This window comes from Podarcis vaucheri (genome assembly GCF_965113315.1).
Source record: "Podarcis vaucheri genome assembly, chromosome: 3".
Lineage (NCBI taxonomy): Eukaryota > Metazoa > Chordata > Lepidosauria > Squamata > Lacertidae > Podarcis > Podarcis vaucheri.
In genome coordinates, this window is record NC_138761.1 from 33,251,087 (window position 1) to 33,273,148 (window position 22,062).

The 22,062-nt window shown below is 40.2% G+C and overlaps 1 protein-coding gene across 3 annotated transcripts in view; it reads right to left on the reverse strand.

Moving 5' to 3' along the window:
- Positions 1–301: 301 nt before the first annotated feature.
- Positions 302–22,062, reverse strand: part of TMEM63A (transmembrane protein 63A) — a 37,393-nt gene continuing 15,632 nt past the window's right edge. For all 3 annotated transcript variants that reach the window (XM_082214818.1, XM_082214816.1, XM_082214817.1), the window contains 20 exons: positions 20,397–20,451; positions 19,958–19,995; positions 18,277–18,419; positions 16,426–16,477; positions 15,714–15,822; positions 15,277–15,347; positions 14,293–14,373; positions 13,398–13,521; positions 13,073–13,206; positions 12,322–12,459; positions 11,846–11,999; positions 11,226–11,332; positions 9,273–9,359; positions 7,866–7,925; positions 6,053–6,215; positions 5,415–5,520; positions 3,298–3,465; positions 2,330–2,445; positions 1,832–1,894; positions 302–1,340 (listed from right to left, as the gene is read on the reverse strand). In XM_082214818.1, coding sequence (XP_082070944.1) covers positions 1,179–1,340; positions 1,832–1,894; positions 2,330–2,445; positions 3,298–3,465; positions 5,415–5,520; positions 6,053–6,215; positions 7,866–7,925; positions 9,273–9,359; positions 11,226–11,332; positions 11,846–11,999; positions 12,322–12,459; positions 13,073–13,206; positions 13,398–13,521; positions 14,293–14,373; positions 15,277–15,347; positions 15,714–15,822; positions 16,426–16,477; positions 18,277–18,419; positions 19,958–19,995; positions 20,397–20,451 — 2,131 coding nt within the window. In that variant the 3' untranslated portion in view covers positions 302–1,178. The remainder of the gene's footprint in view (positions 1,341–1,831; positions 1,895–2,329; positions 2,446–3,297; positions 3,466–5,414; positions 5,521–6,052; positions 6,216–7,865; positions 7,926–9,272; positions 9,360–11,225; positions 11,333–11,845; positions 12,000–12,321; positions 12,460–13,072; positions 13,207–13,397; positions 13,522–14,292; positions 14,374–15,276; positions 15,348–15,713; positions 15,823–16,425; positions 16,478–18,276; positions 18,420–19,957; positions 19,996–20,396; positions 20,452–22,062) is intronic.

Sequence of the window (22,062 nt, forward strand, 5' to 3'; positions counted from 1 at the left end):
TCTTCAGAGGCATATTATCCAGCACCTAGTTTTGAACCACAAATGTCTTTGGAAGCCCATAAACACGACACAAGAGTTAGCAGATTTTCCACTAGCTAGGGAGTGGGTTTCCATGTACTGCATAGCCCTATACCCTTCCCCATGGCTAGCAAAAGTAAAATATATTGGCAGGCTAGCAAAGAAAACATGCTTAATTTGCATAATTTTAGGGCACAAAATGTGGGCATTCTTATGCCAACACTGTAGGTCTGAACATTTCATAAAGTTTTATGATAATCAATACACTTAAGTCACCAAAATGTATCTGAATTTGTGTTTTATTGAATGTGATTGCTTAATTATCCTTTAACATAGCCTTTGGTAAACATTTATACCTACTTCATAATTTAAAAAAATGTCTTACATACTTATGGTAATCTTGACACTTAAAGCAGATCTTTGTTTGATAAAGCAGAGAGATTAAAAGTGATAAAATGTTCATATCCTTTATTGTTTGGCTCATAAACTTCCCTTGTAAGAAGCCCTTAAAATAGTGACCAGATAATAACAAATTTAGCCCCTACTTAAAAGTTCTCATATAAATACAACCTGTCATCTCCTATAGTTTTGGAACATCATATCTCTGTACTGTATTTGCAGAAAAATAGTCTGTCTTTTTTTAAGAGAACCAGCACCTCAGCCAACTGGAGCATTGGAAGAAGACTAGAGGGCTCCCCAGATCACATTTGATTGGCTTTTTTTTGGTATCAAAATAGGAGTGCCCTTTGGACCTAAGCCAAAAGTGTTTAACAGAATGGTTAAAATTCAGGAGGCATAATTTTAAAAACCAAAAAATGAAACCCAAACCCCAAAAGGTAGGTGCCACGTTTGACAACTCTTTTGGTCCCAGTGATCTAGCATTTGTCTATACAGTCACATCTTTCCATAAAGGCAAACAAGTAAACCCAAAATAATTCCTCTGAGCATTGTTGTTCGGTATAAATGTACCACAATCTGTGCAACGACCTAGAAAAATGACCAAACCCAAAGTGGCAACTTTGTAAAATCAGCACTGCAAATGAAACCCAGATCGGTGCTCCCTTTGGAAGAAACAGACTGTGCGACACAGAATATTTTGTGAACTCCGGAGGTCCAAGGGCGCCACCTTATGTTAGTCCCTGACGAGGAGACACACATGTTTACATCTCTCCAAAGAAAGTGGGTTCCTCAGGATAAGAGACATGAATGACAGCGTCCCTTTTTACAGACGTTTTTCCCATGGTGCCATAGTTCTGGTGATCCAAATTATCCATAACTGACCTTTCAATAGGAGAACGCAGTAGAACATGGGGTACAAACATCTGGAACGGCAGAAAATTGGAATCTTGAATAATTTAAAGAGGCAAGATATGATAATTTCAAAATGGATCAAATATTTTTATCTCATCCCCTATTCTTCTTTCTCCCACCTATCTTCTGCATGGAGGCTGAATGTTGTTTTGTTCCTCTCTGGATTCTTAAACCAGAAATGAGTGTTTCATGATTCTACAAAAATCTTTCCCCCCATGATTAAGGACAAAACTTGGAATATTTGGTTCAAACTAAGTAAGACGGCCATATCTGAACACTATTACTTTGTAGAGAATGTGTTTTCTAAATATGTCTTTGTTGCACCTAAAACCTATGCAAGAATATATTTTGTCAACAGAAGAACTTTAGGTCAGCTAGGCCTGAAGGCAACCAAAGCAAGTGTTTTGTCACCACAGAACTTGCTGATACAAACAAATCCTTTCCTGGCAAGAAACTTGCTTTGCCGAGAAGAATTAATAATTGTTTTCTGATAAATGCTTACAGCAGATTTTCGAGTTGTTGTTACTGAAATACCATCAGTCCCCGTTTCATCTTTTTTCTCTGTCTGCAAGTATCAATAGAGAAGAGACAAATATTAAAATTTGTGAAAATATGCCCAGTCTTGTGTAAAACATAATATTTAACTGTATTGCTCCTGTTTGCCAGTACTCCCAGTTCTATCATTTAACACGAAGAAGCAAGTACATAGCTATATAGGAAGAACTCCCTCCTTTTTTAACATAAATATTTACAGCTAGGGTAAGCTATTAATTAGTCAGAACTTAGCTTTACTGATGTAATTGCTTTAACGGTTTATTGTTTAAAATGCGTTATATTTGATTGTAACCCACCCTGTAATCATATTTGACAGTGTGTGGCATACAAAAACCACCAAATAAATGAATAAAGTAGCTCAACTGGCTTTGGATTTAGTGTTAAGTGCCAAATTAAGTGAAGCAGAAATGATTGGCAACTCCCAGATACAATAAGAGTGATTTACCTTATAATTCAGAGGGCTGAGGTACTTGAAGCAGCCAAAGCAGGTATAGCCGATGCAAACACAAATTGCTATGGCTACAACTAGGAATGTAAATAAAGTTGTAGGTGCTCTAAAACCTAAGGAGAAATGTTTACAAAATATGAAATAAAATAGGGAATGAGATAAGAGGGTGGGGAAATCTCAGCAGCCGCACACACAAGCAAGCAGGTAACACATGCAAATCTTGAAATATGGGAATGTACCGTATCATTTGAAAACTATTCTTCTGCCGTTTAAATTAGAACAGGGTTCTGCCATGTGGCGAGGGCAACTGTCCTGTTTCACCGCTTGAGTTGAAATACCAAGGTGCCGGCCCCCTATCACGCTGAAGCCTTGTTTATCAGGCTGAAATGGCTATGGTTTCCGGCCATATCTTGCCAAAACCCAGAAGCTGCAGCCGCTTCTCCCTGACACATTATTATGCCCCCCCCCCCCCGCGTTATAAGCAGTAGTAGCAGCAAGATTTCCAGGAGGTCTCGCCAGAAGTCGCTGCCACTTCTTGGGTTCTCCGGCAGCGATGGCAAGGGGTGGATAAGGCACCTGTGGGGATGCCACTCCTTGGGATTTTGCTACCTGAGGCACCCGCTTCAGTCTGCCTCATGGGCAGGCCGGCCTTGCTCGATGGACTGACTTCCACCACTCCCAGGCAACTTGGCCAGGGACGCTGAGAGTTAATAGTCCAGCATCATGGGGAGGGCACCTTGCTGGCTACCCCTGCGCTAGAAGATCTGCCTATGTCCTTGGGTCTCAGTGTTTGGGACTGCACCATTAGCTGTTCCCCGAATTGGCAGCCCTACACTTCGGCTGTATCTTTGCCCTTTGCTCCCACTCACACAGCGCAGATATCCACGTTCAACAACAAAAATTACTACTTGCCTGCTACATAAGCCTCTCAGAAGTCTGACCATTTGCACGCCACACATACTTACCTAGCCTCAAAAAGGAGAAAAAATACAGCCAAAACAGGCAGAGAATTGGAGCTGCAAGGGCTTGAGTCACAGCTGCAGAATGGATTCGTTTCTCTAGCTTTGCAGGAAGGTATGCAAAGTAGAGATTGTGGCGGTCAACAGTATGCTTTAGGAGCAAATAAATTAATCCTGAAAATAGGAAATAATGTCAGAGTTACAAAAATGTTTTTTCTGCTGCCATTTCTCACCACAGAACCATGAAGATGCTAACTGTCCCCTTTGTTCTATACAAGCCAAGGCACCAAAATGTTCTTGTGCCTGTAGACTCAGTGATTGCCAGGAATCAAAAGGTAAACAGCATATAAAATACCAGACTCTTGCTACTGACTTTGAATAAATTAGCAGCTTCAGTTTTATAAGGTTATACAAATGCTTCATTTCCTCTTGTGGGATGCCATTATATGCTATGAGGAAAGGCTCTAGCATGTGCTCTTTCCACCGATACGTCTCTGCTTTAAATTGTGTGAACTAGCAAAGTTCTGTTGTTTTAAATCCCATCCAACATTCTGCTTTTTTCATGTTTATTTTGTGATGCACACTAGTAACGTGTTTGTTCAGCTGTGAAGAACTATCAGCATTCTGTTACCATGTGTTTGAGGAATTCACTATGGTTTTGTTTAGTTAATAATTTTATTTGTTTAATAATTGCAAAGGAAAAACACAACCACCACACTTTTGGTGGTATAAAGAACAGGATCTCCATTCAGAAGAAGAAAAATGCCATGCTTGTCTCCTCAGAAGTTCAATGAGACTTGACTCCCAGATAAGCAGGACCGCAACTTAACTGTTATTAGAAGACAAACATATAGCTTATATAAGGGTGTTAAATATTTTATAATTGAAACATAAAAACCAATGCTTGTTTCTGGGAAACCAGATTTTACAGAAAAACAAAGCACACAATTTCTAACCAAAATTCAGTTGGCAAAAATGGTGCCTGTTTGCTGTATCAAACTGAAACAAAGATCAGATACATCTTTCCAAGTATGTTGCTATATTCAGCTGGTGTTTGTTTGTTTGTTTTCTGCTATGTATTATTTGGGATCCCTGGCATGAAAGATTACATTTAGTAGAATCCACATTTTGTTTAGTATCTAGAATGATTTTTGTAGGAATAAAAAAAATACTTTCCAGAAAACAAAGACAATAAAACTAGGCACTACCGTAAATAAGAATGTTAAACATTTTTATACCAGGTGTACCATAATTTGCCAGCCCTGTGAATATTTGTCCAGCAGGCATCAATGCTGTTAAGCCTTTGATGTGTCTTGAAGACTTTATGCTGACAGGCCTATTCAGCTATTTAGTTTCCTTTTTAGATGAGCCAGATATTCTTGCGATTATTCTGTGCTGTTTTAAAGTATCTTATGTTTTAGGACATTTGCAATATATGGGAAGTATGATCTACACCTGAGACCTATGTTCTCATAGGTTGTTTCATGAGCTAGCAGCTCCCTTTTTCATCCTCAAAACCGCAAAATCCATAGCCTAGTCTTCTTACTGGTCTATGTTGACCTTTTAATGTTTCTCGTGTTGCACTTCCTACAATGCGTAACCCCTTTCAGATAAAAACATACTATGCTATACTAATGAGTACAACAAACAGTATACAAATGAAAACTAAGAATAATATAGAGGCAAACCTAAAAAGCATGCGGAACATGTATTTAGATTAACCAGCACTATACTAAGTTCCCATTGAGAGCAGCAAAATGATTTAAGTTGTCGCGCTCTTTTCCGCCGGCACAGAAACTAGTACAGTGGTACCTCGGGTTACAGACGCTTCAGGTTACAGACTCCGCTAACCCAGAAATAGTACCCCGGGTTAAGAACTTTGCTTCAGGATGAGAACAGAAATCGTGCTCCAGCGGCGTGGCAGCAGCGGGAGGTCCCATTAGCTAAAGTGGTACCTCAGGTTAAGAACAGTTTCAGGTTAAGAACGGGCCTCCGGAACGAATTAAGTACGTAACCAGAGGTACCACTGTATAACACATACATTTATCAGTCTCAATACAATATTCAAGCCACCAAGCCCTCCTGTTTGTCCTATTACAATTCCAGCACACCGGCCAACTTACCAAATGGGACAATAAGGGGGCAGGTGATGCTGTAGGCCATGATGACGGTGAACACACAGAGTGTCCACGCATACATTGCTCCAAATGCAAACTGAAATGCTTGGTGCTACAAGGAAATAAAACATTTGTGTTAAGTGTTGCAGGGACAATATTCTGCCTCTTATTCTCTCCATACACCGGTTATTTTAAAAGTGACGCATGCCACATTTTAGCAGACATGCGTCAGCAACCTTTGGGAGCATGAGTACATATCAGTTGCATTGCCAGAAATTTGCTGCGACAATTGAGAGAATGCCACTTTACTCAGGAGAACTGAATCATGTTACGAAGTTAAACAAAAAGCCAGATCTGTAAATACTTTCAAATGCTGGGGTCCTTAGATGGAAAATGTTCTATGCTTCCTAAAAGAAAAATGGGGGGGGGGGAGCTAGCTGCTGTGTTTGAGCTGATAGAGATTAACTGTGCTCCAACAGAAGGCCACCAGAAAGCTGGGGAATCACCAACAAGATTGAAATTATCAGGACGACCAGAGTGCAGGGATGAATGCCGGAAGCCCATATGAACAGAGATGCAAAACATTGCTGTGTATGGTTAACAGGAATATAAAATTCTTTGTGCAATAGGTCTAGGTTTCATACCTGCTTAACATGTTTTCTCTCAGAACTGGATTTGGCCATAAACATGCGAGCAGTGTATACCAGGAGTCCTGGCAAGCGCAACAGCTCCATTCCAGTGCCAATGAAAGCCGATGCAATCACATAGTTCACAAAGAAAGCTCCTTGGTCAGGCAAAAAGACACACCTGCACATAGTTTTAGAAGAAGAAGAAACACAAGTGAGTGATGAAGAAGAAGGTGGTGAAAAACCTCATCTGGTCACCAATTAACATCCCCTACCCCTGCCTGCTCTGGGGAGAACTCTACTAGATCTCATTATATGCCCCAGTATGCCCGATCTCTGGGAGGTAAACTAAGTTGGAAAAGGTAGCTAAATGGAAAGAAAGAGGCAAATAACAAGGCAAAACTGTGTTTGAATAAAAGAAAGAAAAAGACTTAGCTAATATTGAAGAAATGCAGGAGTACTGCTTCTATCTAGAATATGCTATGGCAGCGTGCTCACAATTGATTGCGCATTCAATAAAATGAAACCACATTTAACTATTTTCAATTTCTGCATTAATTTCTCCAACAATGTTTTTGCCAAAGTTTCTGAAACCAGAATTCCAGATTGTCCATTTTAAATTGCAATAGCAGTTCTAGTAGCAACTGGATGATGAACTAATAATTATTTGTGATGCAGCAAACTCAGAGGGCCAAATGTGGTGACGGAGTAACCTGCTGTTTAGTAATTAAGCAAGATGGTTTTTTAACTTAGGGGATTTACAGTGCACGTGGCAGTAGTTGCCAACCACCTGGCACCCCTCCAACCCAAAGGAAACGCTTCAGAACTGTTAAGAGAAAGTTTATGAGATAACATTTATGATTATTATTTTTAAACCCAGCTCTCCAGCTTGTGCTGATATAAGAATGTGTGCTTATTCCGAGGTTGTGACTTCTATTTGAATATCACATTTCTATTCCCACACATTTTTGAAATCAGGAATACACCTGTAACCTTTGTCTACTAGAATTTTATGTATGGCAGGCATTCAGCTTCTAAGCACCATCCTTTCAAATTGCTCTAGCTGCCTTTTTTTTTGCATTTTCCTTGATAATTTGCTTATTTTGAAAATAATTGCTTAATTGAAAATAGTTAAATTTGGTTTAATTTTATTGAATGCATGCTTGTCCTCCTGCCATAGCATATTCTAGGTTGTGGCTCGTATAATAGCAATGAGTAATAATTTATATTCTGTAGAAAGTAAAAGATGTTGCGTTTAACTTCCATATATTTAAATATGAATCTTCCTGTGACTTTCAGTGATAATACACATAAATAACGATAATTGGCTCCATAACAGCCAAGCTAGGGAAGCATCATCTAGACTCTCTTTAATCTCTTCTTCAGAAAGGAGATTTACCACTTCTATAAAAGTCTTTCAAATGAAACAACTGTTTATCTTTCCATGTCTCAATATTATATGCATTGCATTTATTGTAAAATGTTGGATGTAACTGTACAGGAAGCAAAAGAGACACTGAAGGTACCAAATATGCTACATGCTTAACCTAGATTCTAGATGTTGTTAAGTTGAATCTCTTAGTTATTCATTTCAAAGTTCTAAATTTATGTTCAAGGAAAGGGTAAGCATCAACCAGTAGATTCTGTAGTCACTCCTTTATGGACAATGTTGTTAAGACAAAATGCAATAATGTTTTCTGGGCTCCTAGAGTAATTTATTTTTGCAGGTTAAGCAAATGGTTGAATATTCTAGACAGATGTAGGGTTGTTCACAGTATCTAGAAGACATACAAGCCCCTGGGCAGGCAGAAAAAGGATCTTAACTACTTACTCTAATCTAAATCTAGATTCAGATGCGCGGTCGAACACCCAACGAAAGAAGACATCGAGACTGAAAGAAATATGCTAGCATTAGTCTCCATAATTCACTACAGCCAACATGTGAACAAAATGGTCATTCTAAGCACATCATTGTTATTTAAGAGTTTTAGTTACCCTTTTGTTTTGAACATTTGCCTACAAAACATAGGAAGTTATATATGGCTAAAGGTCAAAACAGATGTGACTTGGGAGATCTGTGTAAGGATCTACCCCAACTTCTTAATTAAAACACAATTAACCAAACTTAAAAGCAGCTGCTGTGAGGCCTCCAATTTTGAATGGGGTATGGATGCTCAGGAAAGGGGTGTTCAGCTCTTTCTGCAGATACCATTTCCCTGAACCCCTTGAAATTGCCTCATTTGAGGGAGGGGGAAAACAGATGCCTGAATATTGTCAGGAAGAAAGGTGGGGGAACTTTGGGGAAACGGTTAACACATCCCAGCAGCACATAAAAGACCATCACCTCCCCTCACAGCTGCTTTTTAAGTTAGAAAATAAAAAGAACAATCCAAGACTTTCTGTGCCACCTCTGCTTTGGCCTTTAAGTCCCACTGAAATCAATGAGGGAAAAAACAATGAACTGTGTCCTTATATCCCTTTTATTTTAATGGGATTTAGGTTTCATTGCACACTACACCAAAACAAAATATGGTTTAAGAAAGCAACAAGAAGGTGGAAATGTTCTGTTGCTTGAGCACAGGTGTGGGATGATATGGATTCAACTGTCCCTGCTTACACAAACATCACTGTAGTGCAGGCCTAGGCAAACTTGGCCCTCCAGATGCTTTGGGACTACAACTCCCATCATCCCTAGCTAAGAGGACCAGTGGTCAGGGATGGTGGGAGCTGTAGTCCCAAAACATCTAGAGGGCCGAGCTTGCCTATGCCTGCTGTAGTGCCTCAACATGTGCACTGGCTAATATGAAATAAAAGAAGCCAAAGTAAGTAGTTTAAGAAGTTAGCTTTCCATGACATAAGAATGTAAACGACTTTTGTATGTAATTAGTACGCCAAAAATTTCAGCACACACACAAAAAATCCAGTGTCTTAACTAGAAAGCTGGGGTTCTAATGTGGTTTTTACAGAGCCATAGCTAGGGTGATCTTGTGCCCCTGGCGGAACAGTCCAGATTGCTCCCCCTAGCTCTTCTTTCCGCCTCTCCTCCAACCCCCAATCCCCACCCATTTAATTCCTCACGCACTTCACTTTCACTTTTTCTTATGAGGCAATAATCAGTATTTTTATTTATAGATGTATTTATGGACATATTTTTAAGCCAATTTTGTGCGTCCCCCCCACCTGTGCCCCTGGCTGAGGCCTTCCTCACCACCCCCTAGCTACGGCCCTGGGTTTTTACCTGGTCAAACCAAGTGAAGGCAAAATTAGCACCATGAAGATTAAAAAAGTGTAGACCTTATGCATCATTATTCTGTTTTCACCAGACCTATATAAAAATATATATATATTAATCACATGATACATACTTATGTTATAAAACATGGGTCTTTGTCTTCCTTCTACGTTTCCAGTTCTTACAGGTAACAAAAAATGAAATTTTACTATTTGGCCCGACTGCACTGACTGCCAATTAGTATGCAGGCCCAATTCAAAGTGCTGGTTTTGACCTATAAAGCTTTAAACGGCTCAGAACCACAATGCCTTAATTACCACATCTCCCCATATGAACTGACCCAGACTTTGTGATAATCATCTTATGCCCTTCTTGAGCTGTCCCTTCCATGAGAGGTCCGGAGGGCGGCAACACGAGAATGGGCCTTTTCTGTGGTGGCCTCCCATTTGTGGAATGCTCTCCCAAGGAGGCTCGCCTGACGCCCTCATTACATAGCTTTTGGTGCCTTCGGCTGATTAAACAATCTATGGCCTTTTAAATGTGTCTTGCGCGGGGGGGGCTATTTTTTATGTTATTCCTTTAATTAAGCTACAATTAGTGCAGAATGCAGCTGACAAGAACACTGACTGGAGTGTCTACCAAGATAATATAATGCAAAACTTGAAAGATCTACATTGGTTGCCTATATTCTACTGGGCTGAGTATTCTGGTGCTCGTACAGTGGTGCCTCGCAAGACGAAAATAATCCGTTCCGCGAGTCTCTTCGTCTAGCGGTTTTTTCGTCTTGCGAAGCAACCCTATTAGCGGCTTAGCGCTATTAGCGATTTAGCGGCTATTAAAGGCTTAGCGGCTTAGCGGCTAAAAGGCTATTAGCGACTTAGAAAAGGGGGGGAGCGAAAAAAATCGCAAGATTCGCAAGACGTTTTCGTCTTGCGAAGCAAGCCCATAGGGAAATTCGTCTTGCAAAGCGCATCAAAAAACGGAAAACCCTTTTGTCTAGCCGGTTTTTCGTCTTGCGAGGCATTCGTCTTGCGGGGCACCACTGTATTGTCTTATATGTACAGGTATCTGAAGGAAAAACCACCCCTGAATCAGCCTGCTTCGGCCCTTCAAACTACGTGGTAGGCTTTCTCATTGTCTTACTACCAGGAGAAATACAGTGCATAAGATAGGGCCTTCTTGGGGGTGGTGCCTTGATAGTGGAATGTTCTTCTTCTAGAAATAAAGCTGGTGGCATTTTGGCCCCAAACGTTTATCTGTTTGCCCATGCATGTATGGGATTATAGCTGCCCAGCAACTGATAGCCAAGAGAGGCTCTATGGGTGTTTTTAATTACTGAAGTTCAGTGCTGTGTTTTCAGCTCCCTGGAAATGTAATGATTTAACTAAGCTGTTACCCATGCTAGGATTGTCTGATAAAGGGTAAACTTTTTTTTAAAAAAAAATGGAAGACACGTAATAAGTGCCGTAGGCTAGGGATTGAGAACCTGTGGTCCTCCAGATGTTGTTGGGTGACAACTGTCATCGTTCCTAACCATCGACCTGATTGGAGTCCAACAAAATCTGGATGTTCCCAATCCTTGCCATAAGCAATCCATAGTCACAACAGGTCTGCCTTAAAAACATTCAGTCTTTCAGTGAAGGCTCCCATAAGTCAAACACTACACCTGATTAGAAACTTTAGCAAAACAAATAAAAACATGATAGACTGTATTAGTTAACTCAGCTAGGGAAAAAGAGAGTGGCTCTTGTTATATAATACGGCATGACCCTCATGGTCCCTTCCAACTCTATGATTAATGTCTAACTTCACCTTTGCATTATGGCATGTTTACATTAAAAATCAGTGTTTACTTGGGAGGAATGGAAGCTGCTAGTTTTTGCGGTTCTACTTTCTATAAAATTCCTTCCACAGAATTTTGAGGTCTTTAACTAACAAAAAAGGAACATATATTCTTACGTTGTCCAGTGCGATTCAAGGAACGTTGAGTACAATACTATTGTTGGCAGCAAAGCTGAAAAGGACCACAGAATGAGTGTTGGGAAGAACTGGCTCACAACAGGGTTCTGTGAAGATGGAGAGGAAAGAGAAAGCAATGAAGCCCATTTCTATATAGTCACCTTGAAAACAACTGAGCTGAAAGAATATCTGTTATATTAGCTTTTAAGAAAGGTATCCAACTCACCGAATATGGCTTAGTCTGTGGGAAGAATACAGAGGTGGTGGCTAGGAGTTGGCTAGTTACACCAGGCTTCCTCAACCTCGGCCCTCCAAATGTTTTGAGACTACAATTCCCATCATCCTTGACCACTGGTCCTGCTAGATAGGGATCATAGGAGTTGTAGGCCAAAAACATCTGGAGGGCCAAGGTTGAGGAAGCCTGAGTTACACAGACTTTGACGAAAGATTAAGAAGAAAGAGAGTGTTTGCATAATTACAATTTCTGGGCAAAACCCTCTAAAAAATCTTTGTGGGAGGTGTTACATAGGACTGTACCATTTCCAGCTCATCTACACTTTCCGAGTTTTCCCATGAGGGCATTAACAGAGAATGAAACCGGAATGTAATGGGCTACTCACATTAAGATAGTGAATAGGCTTGGTTACATTAAACTTGTCCATTGTTGAGATAATGATGGAAGGGGTTGTCAAGAAAAAGAGCACAATAAACAGGAACAAGTTGATGCTAAGCCAAAGAAACCACCACTTCGCCCCTTGAACTGAGAGCTTTTCCCTGCAAGTGAGAAGACACAGCAGATCAGCAAGTATTCTATACTTTGCAATAATGGTATTAACAGATGTGCCTGTTGCTTAAACAAGTACAAAGCATGGGGCAGGGAAGAAAGAGGCATGATTTGAAGTAGGAAATAACAGGCAGGGTGATGCCTTATCCCTTTTAAACATGACTGTGAGAAGGGCGGTTATTCTTTTGCTGTTTTGTTAAATTAATTACTTGTTTTTATCCTGTATTTTATTCTGTGATCTGCCCTGAGATCTTATTATGAAGGGCAGTATATAAATCTAATAAATAATATAAATAAAAATAATAAAGTTACCAACAGATATCCTCTGGATAAGTAGCATATGCAACATTCCACTTTGAAACAGAGAGTTCCTTGCTGTAGGCTGACGGCTGAGGTTCTGAAACACACCTAAAGCCTTGACGTTTACAGGCATTGAAATCTTTAAGAATACTGCAATAAAATAAAATATTTCAGCATTCATACTTGGAATTACTTGATAATGTACAGAGAAACTGATAGGAAAGTTACTATGCATGATCAAAGCAACCCCTGCGTAACCTTTCAGTGCCACACAGCCACCAGAGGGTAATAATCAATATTGTTTCTTAGATTAAAACTGTGTATGCAGACACAAGTTATAACATATAAAAGTAATCTAACTCTGAGTAGGCCATTCAGGCTGCAAATACTTTAAATATCATTAACAACCTTGTTGTGGCTTTCACTGCCAAAAAATTAATACAGAAACTCTTCTGGAATTTGGATCCTTAGGTCTTTCAGATAAATGCAGTTCAAACAGAAGAGGTTCATTGTTTGATTAAGACAAAAGTCAGTTGCCAGCTAAAATTAGTTAAATGTGAGGATAGGAATGGGTGAAAAACCTCGGATGAGCTGAAAAGGCAATGTACTCTGAGTTCCATCTGCTGACTTCCTGTGGTATTTAAACAGATGCATGAATGATTTTGGGCAGGGGGTGGGGTGAGCTGGGATTGGTTTGTGTTTCATTTAGTGTAAATAATTCCGCTTTGATGACCATATTGAATTAAAAGAACAAAACACTTACTGTGTTGCCATGCCTTTCTCCTCAAATGTTACAAAAGCCATTCCCAGTGGCTTCTCATAAATTAGTTTTTCCTCTTTCAAATATTCGCTCAAATATTTATTGCTAACCTTGGTGTAGTAATCTATAGCATCCTCCTGTTGAAAGGAAGATTCTGTTACAAAAACTGTGTTGAATAGTTCTTACAGTTCAGATCTGGAAATAGTACTGTATTCACTTTTCATATATTAAGCTTTTCCAATTTTAAACAGAGACATCATATACAAAAGCTACAAAGCATTTTATCTTCCACACAGTTTTAAGACAAGTAATAAAACAGGCTCTTTACCTTTTTGCAACCTCTGACATCACAACAGCAGAACTGGCCAAACCATTTTGTGTGAATGAGACATCGTTTACCACTCTTCTGAAACGCTTGTGTATAATAAGCAACATGTTTCTCTGCCTTTTTTCTGGGCACAAACACATAAGGTTTCATGATGCAAAAACAGATTAATTCCCCAAAACTATGTGCCCATCTTAGAAACACATTTTTATAAGTAAGAGTTACAGAGCAGCCCAAATACATACATATAATGCAACATGTGTAAAGATCTAAAACTTGTATCAGCTTATGAATGCCAAATCTTGCAGGTATGCACTATGTAGACCGATGGTGTTCCTATAATGTGGAAGTATCATGCTCTATATTTCTGAATATATTGTGTTTTTGTCCTACCCTTCCCCAAGGAGTCATCCATGAGGCTCTCTTATTTTACCCTCACGATATTCCTCTAGGACAGACTAAAGCTGAGAGACAGCAATTGGCCCAAGATCATACGCTGAGCTTCTTTGCCTCATAAGAGATTTGAACCTGGATATCCTCAATCACCAAACCCCAACATACTGCTTTGCAATTTCAGGAACCACAAACTGAACTGGAGTTAAGAACAGCTACAGGGCTGTTTCACACTGTAGGGACATTATGGCTACATGTGGTAAAGGTCACTCTGTACCTCTGTATAGAAAACTATAACTTTCTCTTGCTAAAATATTGTTTCTGTATGCAAAACTTAATAGTATCTCATGATTGATTCTGCAAGGCTGAAATATTCTTAACAACAGCAAAGATAATACCAGCAGCCTGGTACTGGTGATCATCTCTAGCACCAGATCATTTTGCTGTTAACGTATTTTAAAACGAAGTGAATGCCGTTTCACCAGGACATTTTTCATGCAGGTACCTTTCTGTGTAGAGAGAGGTGAGTTTGGCCACATTATAACATAACTGGACCTCTTGTACAGCGCAGGTTGGATACGCTTCACTGCAAAAGGATGAAACAGATAATTACAAACTGTAATAAGATGGTGACAAACACTGTGTTTAAAAATAAGTAGGCTCAGAATATAAATTTAGACATTTTAACACAAGCCTATTGTGATTGGGGCTCAAAGTCGTCTGAAGCACAGACTTGCTGTCCTCTTAAAAAACTGATTTGGTGGCAGGTGCCAGAAGGAGGACACTTCTATCACAGCCTAGAAGGTGCAGAACCCCTAGAATACTGTTGCAATAGCTACTGCCAGGTGCCAGAAATGGCCTACCAAACTCCCTGGTCATGCTACTGCAGCCTTGAAAACTACACTTTCCAAGGTTCCGGGCTCCTGCTGTGTCAGTGCAGGAGGAATAATGAAGGCTACCCACATTCTGGTGACATGGGAAGGGAGCACAAATTCTATACAAAGCAGTTAGCCAAGTGCTGGAAAGCTCTCCTCTGACTGCTCTATCGACCCCCTCTTATGCTAATTTAAAATTAATTGCTGGCACAAGTTTACAAAGTTGTCAAGATACAGTGCCCCTTGCTCTTCTGTACCATTCCAGCTAGCCTCCCCCCTTTTTTACAGTTTTTCTTGTAGTGGGTGGGTAGATAGGACTAACCCCTGGTGCCAGCTAATACGGACAAGGTCTCTCCTTAAGAAGGAAGTCTAGTAGCTTAGCAATCCTTGGCTCTCACTACACACAACACAGCTAGGGTAGACACTAAATTCAAGACCTACATTTAGACAGGCTTTGCTCATCAATTTTTAATAATAGTCTGTAGGTAAAATTAAACAATAACTTAGTTATGTATTTCGTTAAGGGAGCTTAAAACTACAAGGACCCTTTAAACAAAGAAAAATAAGCTCAAATAGAAATTCAGCCTCCCTCTCTCTCTCTCTTTTTTACTTACTTAAAGTGATTTTCTATGGTTGTTGCTTTGGCATTTTTGGGAAGATGAGTTATGAACAATGTGCGTTTTACCTACAGAACAGAAATTATTAGTTTCTCAGAGACTCTGAACTAGGGAAGAAGCCAGAAAAGAGACACATTATTATATATTTCAAGTTGGACTGTGTGTATTTGAAAAGGAGGAAAAAAACAAGGATTACAAGTCTGACCTCCCCCCGTTCACACAAAAACGCTTTCCGCCCCCAGCTGTAACAGAACGGAATACAAGCTCCACCAAATTTCTTGGTTTTGTGTGTGTTCTGTTTTGCAGACTTGTCCCACAACCCAACAAATCAGAAATGTGCATACATGATTTGTCAAGGGGTAGTTTTTCTGGTTTTAGGTTAGCTTACACTAGGAGAAGTAGCAATACACATTTTTAAGAATATAGAAACTTACTATGCTTTCTTCTTCATATTTGATGGCTTGAGTGTGATGTCTCATAAAGACAACGGTCAAAATCATGTACACAACAGCAAAAATAGTGTGTAGCCAGAAAAGACTGTTGCTGTGGAACACAAGTTTTGATGTATTAGAAGTGAAATGACTGGAGTATAACATTTGCCTAAGCTACTATTCAATTTATGACTGTTTAGTGGTCAGCAAGGCAGGATAGCAATCATAAGACTGACTATGTTACCTTTTACAACCTCCCCTTAAACCATACAGGACACGTGTCTTTTTAAAAATGTATACCTTGTATGTATATTAAATATATTAAAAATGTATATTGAGAATGCTCAAGAAAGATTACCTACAACCCAAAATCCATGTAAGCTTTGTGCAAGCATGTTTCAGGATGAAAGCGCAATAAACAGGTCAACCTGAAGGGCCCTTAACTTTGAGGGCAAAGGTACAAGCATTTAGACCCCACAGAACTTCCAATAGCAACCCAAGTCTATTCCAAATCAAACCAGGGATAAGTAAAATGCAGTACACTTTCCGTATATCTTGTTCTGCCATGCCTGCTTTACATACAATACTTGCTTTTTACTTATATGGCAGGGGGGAAGTCCCCAAGTGGTAAAATCAAGGAATGTGAGACTCAGGTAAATACTACAGTACATACACAATATACATATATGATGTTAACATCTCAATAGTTACATACCCTGCTCTTAGGTTTGCAATAGTAGTTCTGCCAAAGCTGTAAGGGTCTTTATCTGAAAAACAGGACAGTATACACAGTCTACACACTTTGAATTAATTCTTTTTAAAAGAACAAAATGCTCTTGAATCACTATATTACCACTGATTTATTATAATTTTTACCTTTATATACTGCTTTCATTTATAAATCTCAAAGCAGTTTGTAATACAGATAAAAATCATTATTAGTCTAGAACATGTCATCAGTATACACACCAGGGATGCTACAGTCAAGGGTAAGTAAGCAAGACTCGAGTTTTTTACCTTCCAGCCGTACAAAATAATGGAGAAATGGGGCAGAAATGACCCCCAGCCTCATATCCTAAAGCACTGCAGTAGCTATCACATGTGCTCAAAGATCAAGTCACTGGGAATCTGGCGTGCAATATCAGAATGCATGCACTAAGAGAAGTCAGGCCAAGTTGAAGGACTCGTTGAGTTAGCGAGGAAAGAAATAGATAACCTGTTACTCACTCTCCTCCACCTTAAAATCCATTGACGTCATTATGTATCCTCCATCTCTGTGCTCACCCTTCCCTTGGAAGGGCTGGACACACGGCCATTCTCCCACTGCTAATACCTTCCCACCCCAGACAAACTCCAAACAAGCAGGCTTGCACCAGTTGGGTCCCTCTGCCAGATTCCACAGAGGAACCTATCCCAGGCCCATTAGGTTAGCAACAGTTATGCAGCACCTTTTGGAGCCTAAAAATCACATAGGAAGGAAGAAAACACTCTTCTCCCCCCCCCCCAGGAAATATAAAGGAAAGAGGCAGAAGGAGCAAGCCGCCACCACTCCCTTCTGCTGTTTGAGGAGTAGGTAGGGGGTTCTAATTTCTTTGCCACTGTGGAATAGCATAGGCCCACCACTTGGATATTATTTATAACCATTTGGTATAAACATCCTGATTCCTTTGATATTATCTCAGTAAGAATAAATGCTAAAAATGAGCTTCTGGGTTCCTTTAAAAGACAGAGAAAGCACAAACTCTGGCTAGAGATATTGATTATTATAATATATATATATATATATATATATATATATATATATATATATATATATATTAAAAACATGCCTTCTTAGTTTTATTGATTTCTTACCTACAAGCTCCAGCGCCTTAAGCATTGCATGTAAAAAGAGACAGATTTTGAGCGTACCACTCTCAGTTCCATTGAATGTATTATGCATTATACAATCCTCTTCTTATGTAGTCTTTTTGCCAACTTAATCACCCCTTAACTTTTCAAACCCCCTTGGTCATGTAAACACAGGCTAGTTTAAAAAGTGATGGAAAGAGGCCTCAGGCTTATTAGGAGTTGTTTACTCACTTTTTGTGTCATCCTGGGATAAAAGACTGTTTAGCTCTGTTCATAGCCATTATCTTTGGTATGCTGAGACATGGAATTCTTATATTTTCAGTGGCTACAACTGTGAACAGAATGGCTAAAACAGCCTAGGATGTGTTCCAAGCCGGAGCTGTTGGTTCAGAAGGAAAACTACCTACACCAGCTAATCTAGGCACATTGTGAGAATCTAATATACTTGGCAAAAAAAACTAGTTACTGAATACCGATGCATATGTTTATACTCTCCATGGAGTAGTAATAGGCTATCATCAAAACAGATGTGCTACTCCAATATAGAAGCAGTAATTTATTGTCAAGGCCACAACAGAGGTTTTACCAGATGCCCAAAGGTTTTCTGGAGAAAATGAAATAACTATGATATATCCCACCTACATAAGAGTAAATGAACCCTGCTCATCAAGGCATTAAAAGCGACACGAAACACCAAGTCATAAAAGGTTCTCACCAAGTAAGTTGCCTGATAAATTGACAGGAAGTATGACGCACAAAGACAGCATGCTGACTACAATCAGCAGGCAGATGAGATGGCGCTGAAAGGCGAGATAGGTAATGGCATCCTCCCCACATTTTACACGAATCTCTTCATCGCTGCACCACAAATAACAGAACAGGTCAGTTGCCAAGTTTTACAAAGGTGGGTGTATGCTTAAGAAGAAGGCTGACTAAGGGTTGCATTGCAGCTGCAGACTGAAAATACTCTGTGTTGTACAATATGGTGGTATCATAAAAGGTCACATGGATACAGAAGCAAAAGAGGCTAGGCAGTAAAAAGATGCTGAACGGGTTCAAACAAAAGCACATCCACATGGAAAGAACAACTGGCATTTGGCCCACTGTCTACAATTTACAGAATGTGAGTGCTTTCTCCTTATTCAATTTTATACAAAATGAAAAACTTTTTAAAAATTGGATTATGGAGGCATTATTTGCACAACCAAAAGCAAATGCCAATTTGAAATACAGCTAAACTTTTGAACAGAATTATCACACTAAAGACAATATCCTGCAGATGCAGAAAGACACAGTAAACACAATAAAAATAAATAAAATGAATGTTTTTGTAATGGGGCAGGACAGCTTTCCTTACTGTAGAACCCAGCAATACTGACATCAAAAACTACTGAGCTAGACAGCATTACACAATTTCAATATACCAACCTGAAAATTATTTCCTCTTATTTCAGAGATACATAATTTCATTTGTTTATTTAATTTTTAAAAAACAAAGAGGTTTACAATATACATAAAAACCATATAAAATTTTAAAATCAGAAATCAACTAACTATTATAGCAGGGTATTTTCTTAATTGTCATCATAAGGTTGGCAGTTCTGTCGCAACATTAAATCTAACCCTTAAGCATGACAGTATTTACTGCAAAGCACAGAGCTGTAGGTAAGATCTGTGATCCTGAAAACCATTTTAGTGAGAAGCAGAAGTACACTACTATTCATTATAACTGGAAAAAAGTTTCCTGAAATGAGATAAATTGCAGAGGTGGGAAACCGAAAGTGGAGTCCCTAAGGAAGCTTGCACTTCCTACTTTTGAGAACATCTTAAAAACTCCAATTTAGAATCATGGTTTTCTTGGCAAGCTCATATAAATGAGTCAACAGCAAGATCTAATGATCCTTCCCTAGTGAATTTTTATTTGGGGACTTGTGTCATCACAGCCAGTCTATCCAGCTGTTAAGATGGTAAAAGATCAAAGAAGTGTGTAGGCTTGCTTCATATAATAATGGATTAGCCTTTTTTAAAAAGAAAAAGAAAAAAATCACACATACTGGGATACGAATTAGAGATATTTTTTTAAAAAAAATTAAACGATTTATAAATGCCTTTATATAACACAATTCAAATCTCATTTCAAAGCTGTGGGCTTACTAACTGTTTTTCTAACCATTTTAACCATAGTGCTGTCCCTTCTTGCATTTAATATAAAAGCTTTCTATTCCACCTTATAATTTATAATTCTCAAGGCGGCTAACCAAAATCCAATCGCTGCAATGATAAAGCATAGAACATTAAAAATGTACAGCCCTCTGTTTCCAAAACTGCTAAGAAACTGTTATTAAGCAATGTATAGCATAAAGAGCACTCAGATCTCTCCTACTTTGCGTACTCACCTCATTCGAAAGGCAGATATCATCCAAGAACAAAAACCCTAGAAGAAACAGAAATATTCTTTTTTGAACGAGTGGGATCCACATGTTCCCTGAAAAGCTGCTCTTGGGGTTGTGGGGCTATCCAAAATGGCATGCCATTCTGTGCAAGAGGCTGCAAATTGGAACAGGAAACTGGGAGTAATTAGAAGCTATCCCCTTTGCATGAGCAGAAACAGCTCCTGCACCCAAAAGCTCTCCGATTCTCCTGCTTGGGTAGGAGGCAGAATGATCAAATTATAAATTTATATTTGTAATTTATTTTACAGGGGAAAAACACTTTGGGTTGGTCCTAAGCCTCCTAATGATATCAGGACACAATGTTTCAGAGAATACCCAAAGTAATTGGAAGGCTTTTTGGGGGGTGGGGTGGGGAAATAAGAAAATGCAAAATACTACTGACTTCATCGGGGTCCAAATCATCAGGATTGGCTAAATCACCAGATACAGCGGTATCACTAGAATACACAAAGGAAGACCGCAAAATTAGAATACCAGACTTAACAACAGTTGCTAAAATTCAAAAGCATATTTAAAAGAAGCTCAAATAAAGCAGCTAACAGAAATACTCCAAAGGGAAAAGAAACAAATAGTTAGGAGGAAAGCATACTACAGTGAAAACATGAATAACATTTTAAGACAATTGGGAGGGGGGAGTTCTGTAGAATCCGTTCTGTAGAAATTATTAACTCTCATATCAATATATTCCCAGGGGAACTGAAGGAGGCAGTGGTGCGCCCGCTCTTAAAGAAAACATCATTAGATCCTTTAGATCTATCCAATTACCGCCCGGTTTCGAATCTTCCGTTCCTGGGTAAGGTGATTGAGAGAGCGGTTGCTGAACAGCTTGGTGGGTTTCTGGATGAAACATCGGCTCTGGATCCATTCCAGTCCGGCTTCCGCGCTGGTCATGGGACCGAGACGGCTCTGGTCGCCCTAACAGATGACCTTCGTAGACAGCTGGATCGAGGCGGGTCGGGGCTGCTGATTCTTCTAGATCTATCAGCAGCTTTCGACATGGTCGATCACGAACTTCTGGACCACCGCCTTGCCAACGTGGGGATCCAGGGCACAGTCCTTCAATGGCTGCACTCATTTCTCTCTGGTCGGGGACAGAGGGTGGCGCTTGGGGGGGAATTGTCATCGCGCCACTCCTTGGTGTGTGGAGTACCTCAGGGTGCGATACTCTCCCCGATGCTTTTCAACATCTTTATGCGCCCCCTCGCCCAGCTTGTTCGGAGTTTTGGGCTGGGTTGTCATCAGTATGCCGATGACACCCAACTCTATCTGTTGATGGATGGCCATCCTGACTCGGCCCCAGACACACTGACCAGATGTTTGGAAGCTGTGGCTGGATGGTTACGTGGGAGCCGGTTGAAGCTAAATCCTTCGAAGACAGATGTCCTGTGGCTGGGACGGGGCGATATGGGATTGGGGGGGCAACTCAGATCTCTTGCGGGGGCGCAATTAGTGCCAGCACCGTCCGTTAAGAGTTTGGGTGTAATCTTCGACACCTCCCTTTCCATGGAGGCGCAGATTGCAGCTATAACAAAGGCGGCATTTTTCCATCTCCGCCAAGCTAAGCAGTTGGCTCCTTACCTCTCTCGCCCTGACCTAGCCACTGTGATCCACGCGACGGTCACCTCCAGACTGGATTATTGTAACTCGCTCTACGTGGGGCTGCCCTTGAGACTGACCCAGAAACTCCAGCGGGTGCAGAATGCTGCAGCGAGACTCCTTACGAGGTCTTCGCTGCGAGATCACATTCACCCGGTGCTATACCAGCTGCACTGGCTCCCGGTGGAGTACAGGATCAGGTTTAAGGTGCTGGTTTTAACCTTTAAAGCCCTAAATGGCCTAGGACCCTCGTACCTACGGGACCGCCTCTCCTGGTATGCCCCACAGAGAAACCTACGGTCTTCAAATAAAAACATCTTAAAGGTCCCAGGCCACAGAGAAGTTAGGCTGGCCTCAACTAGAGCCAGGGCTTTTTCGGCTGTGGCTCCGATCTGGTGGAACACTCTGTCACAAGAGACCAGGGCCCTGCGGGACTTGACATCTTTCCGCAG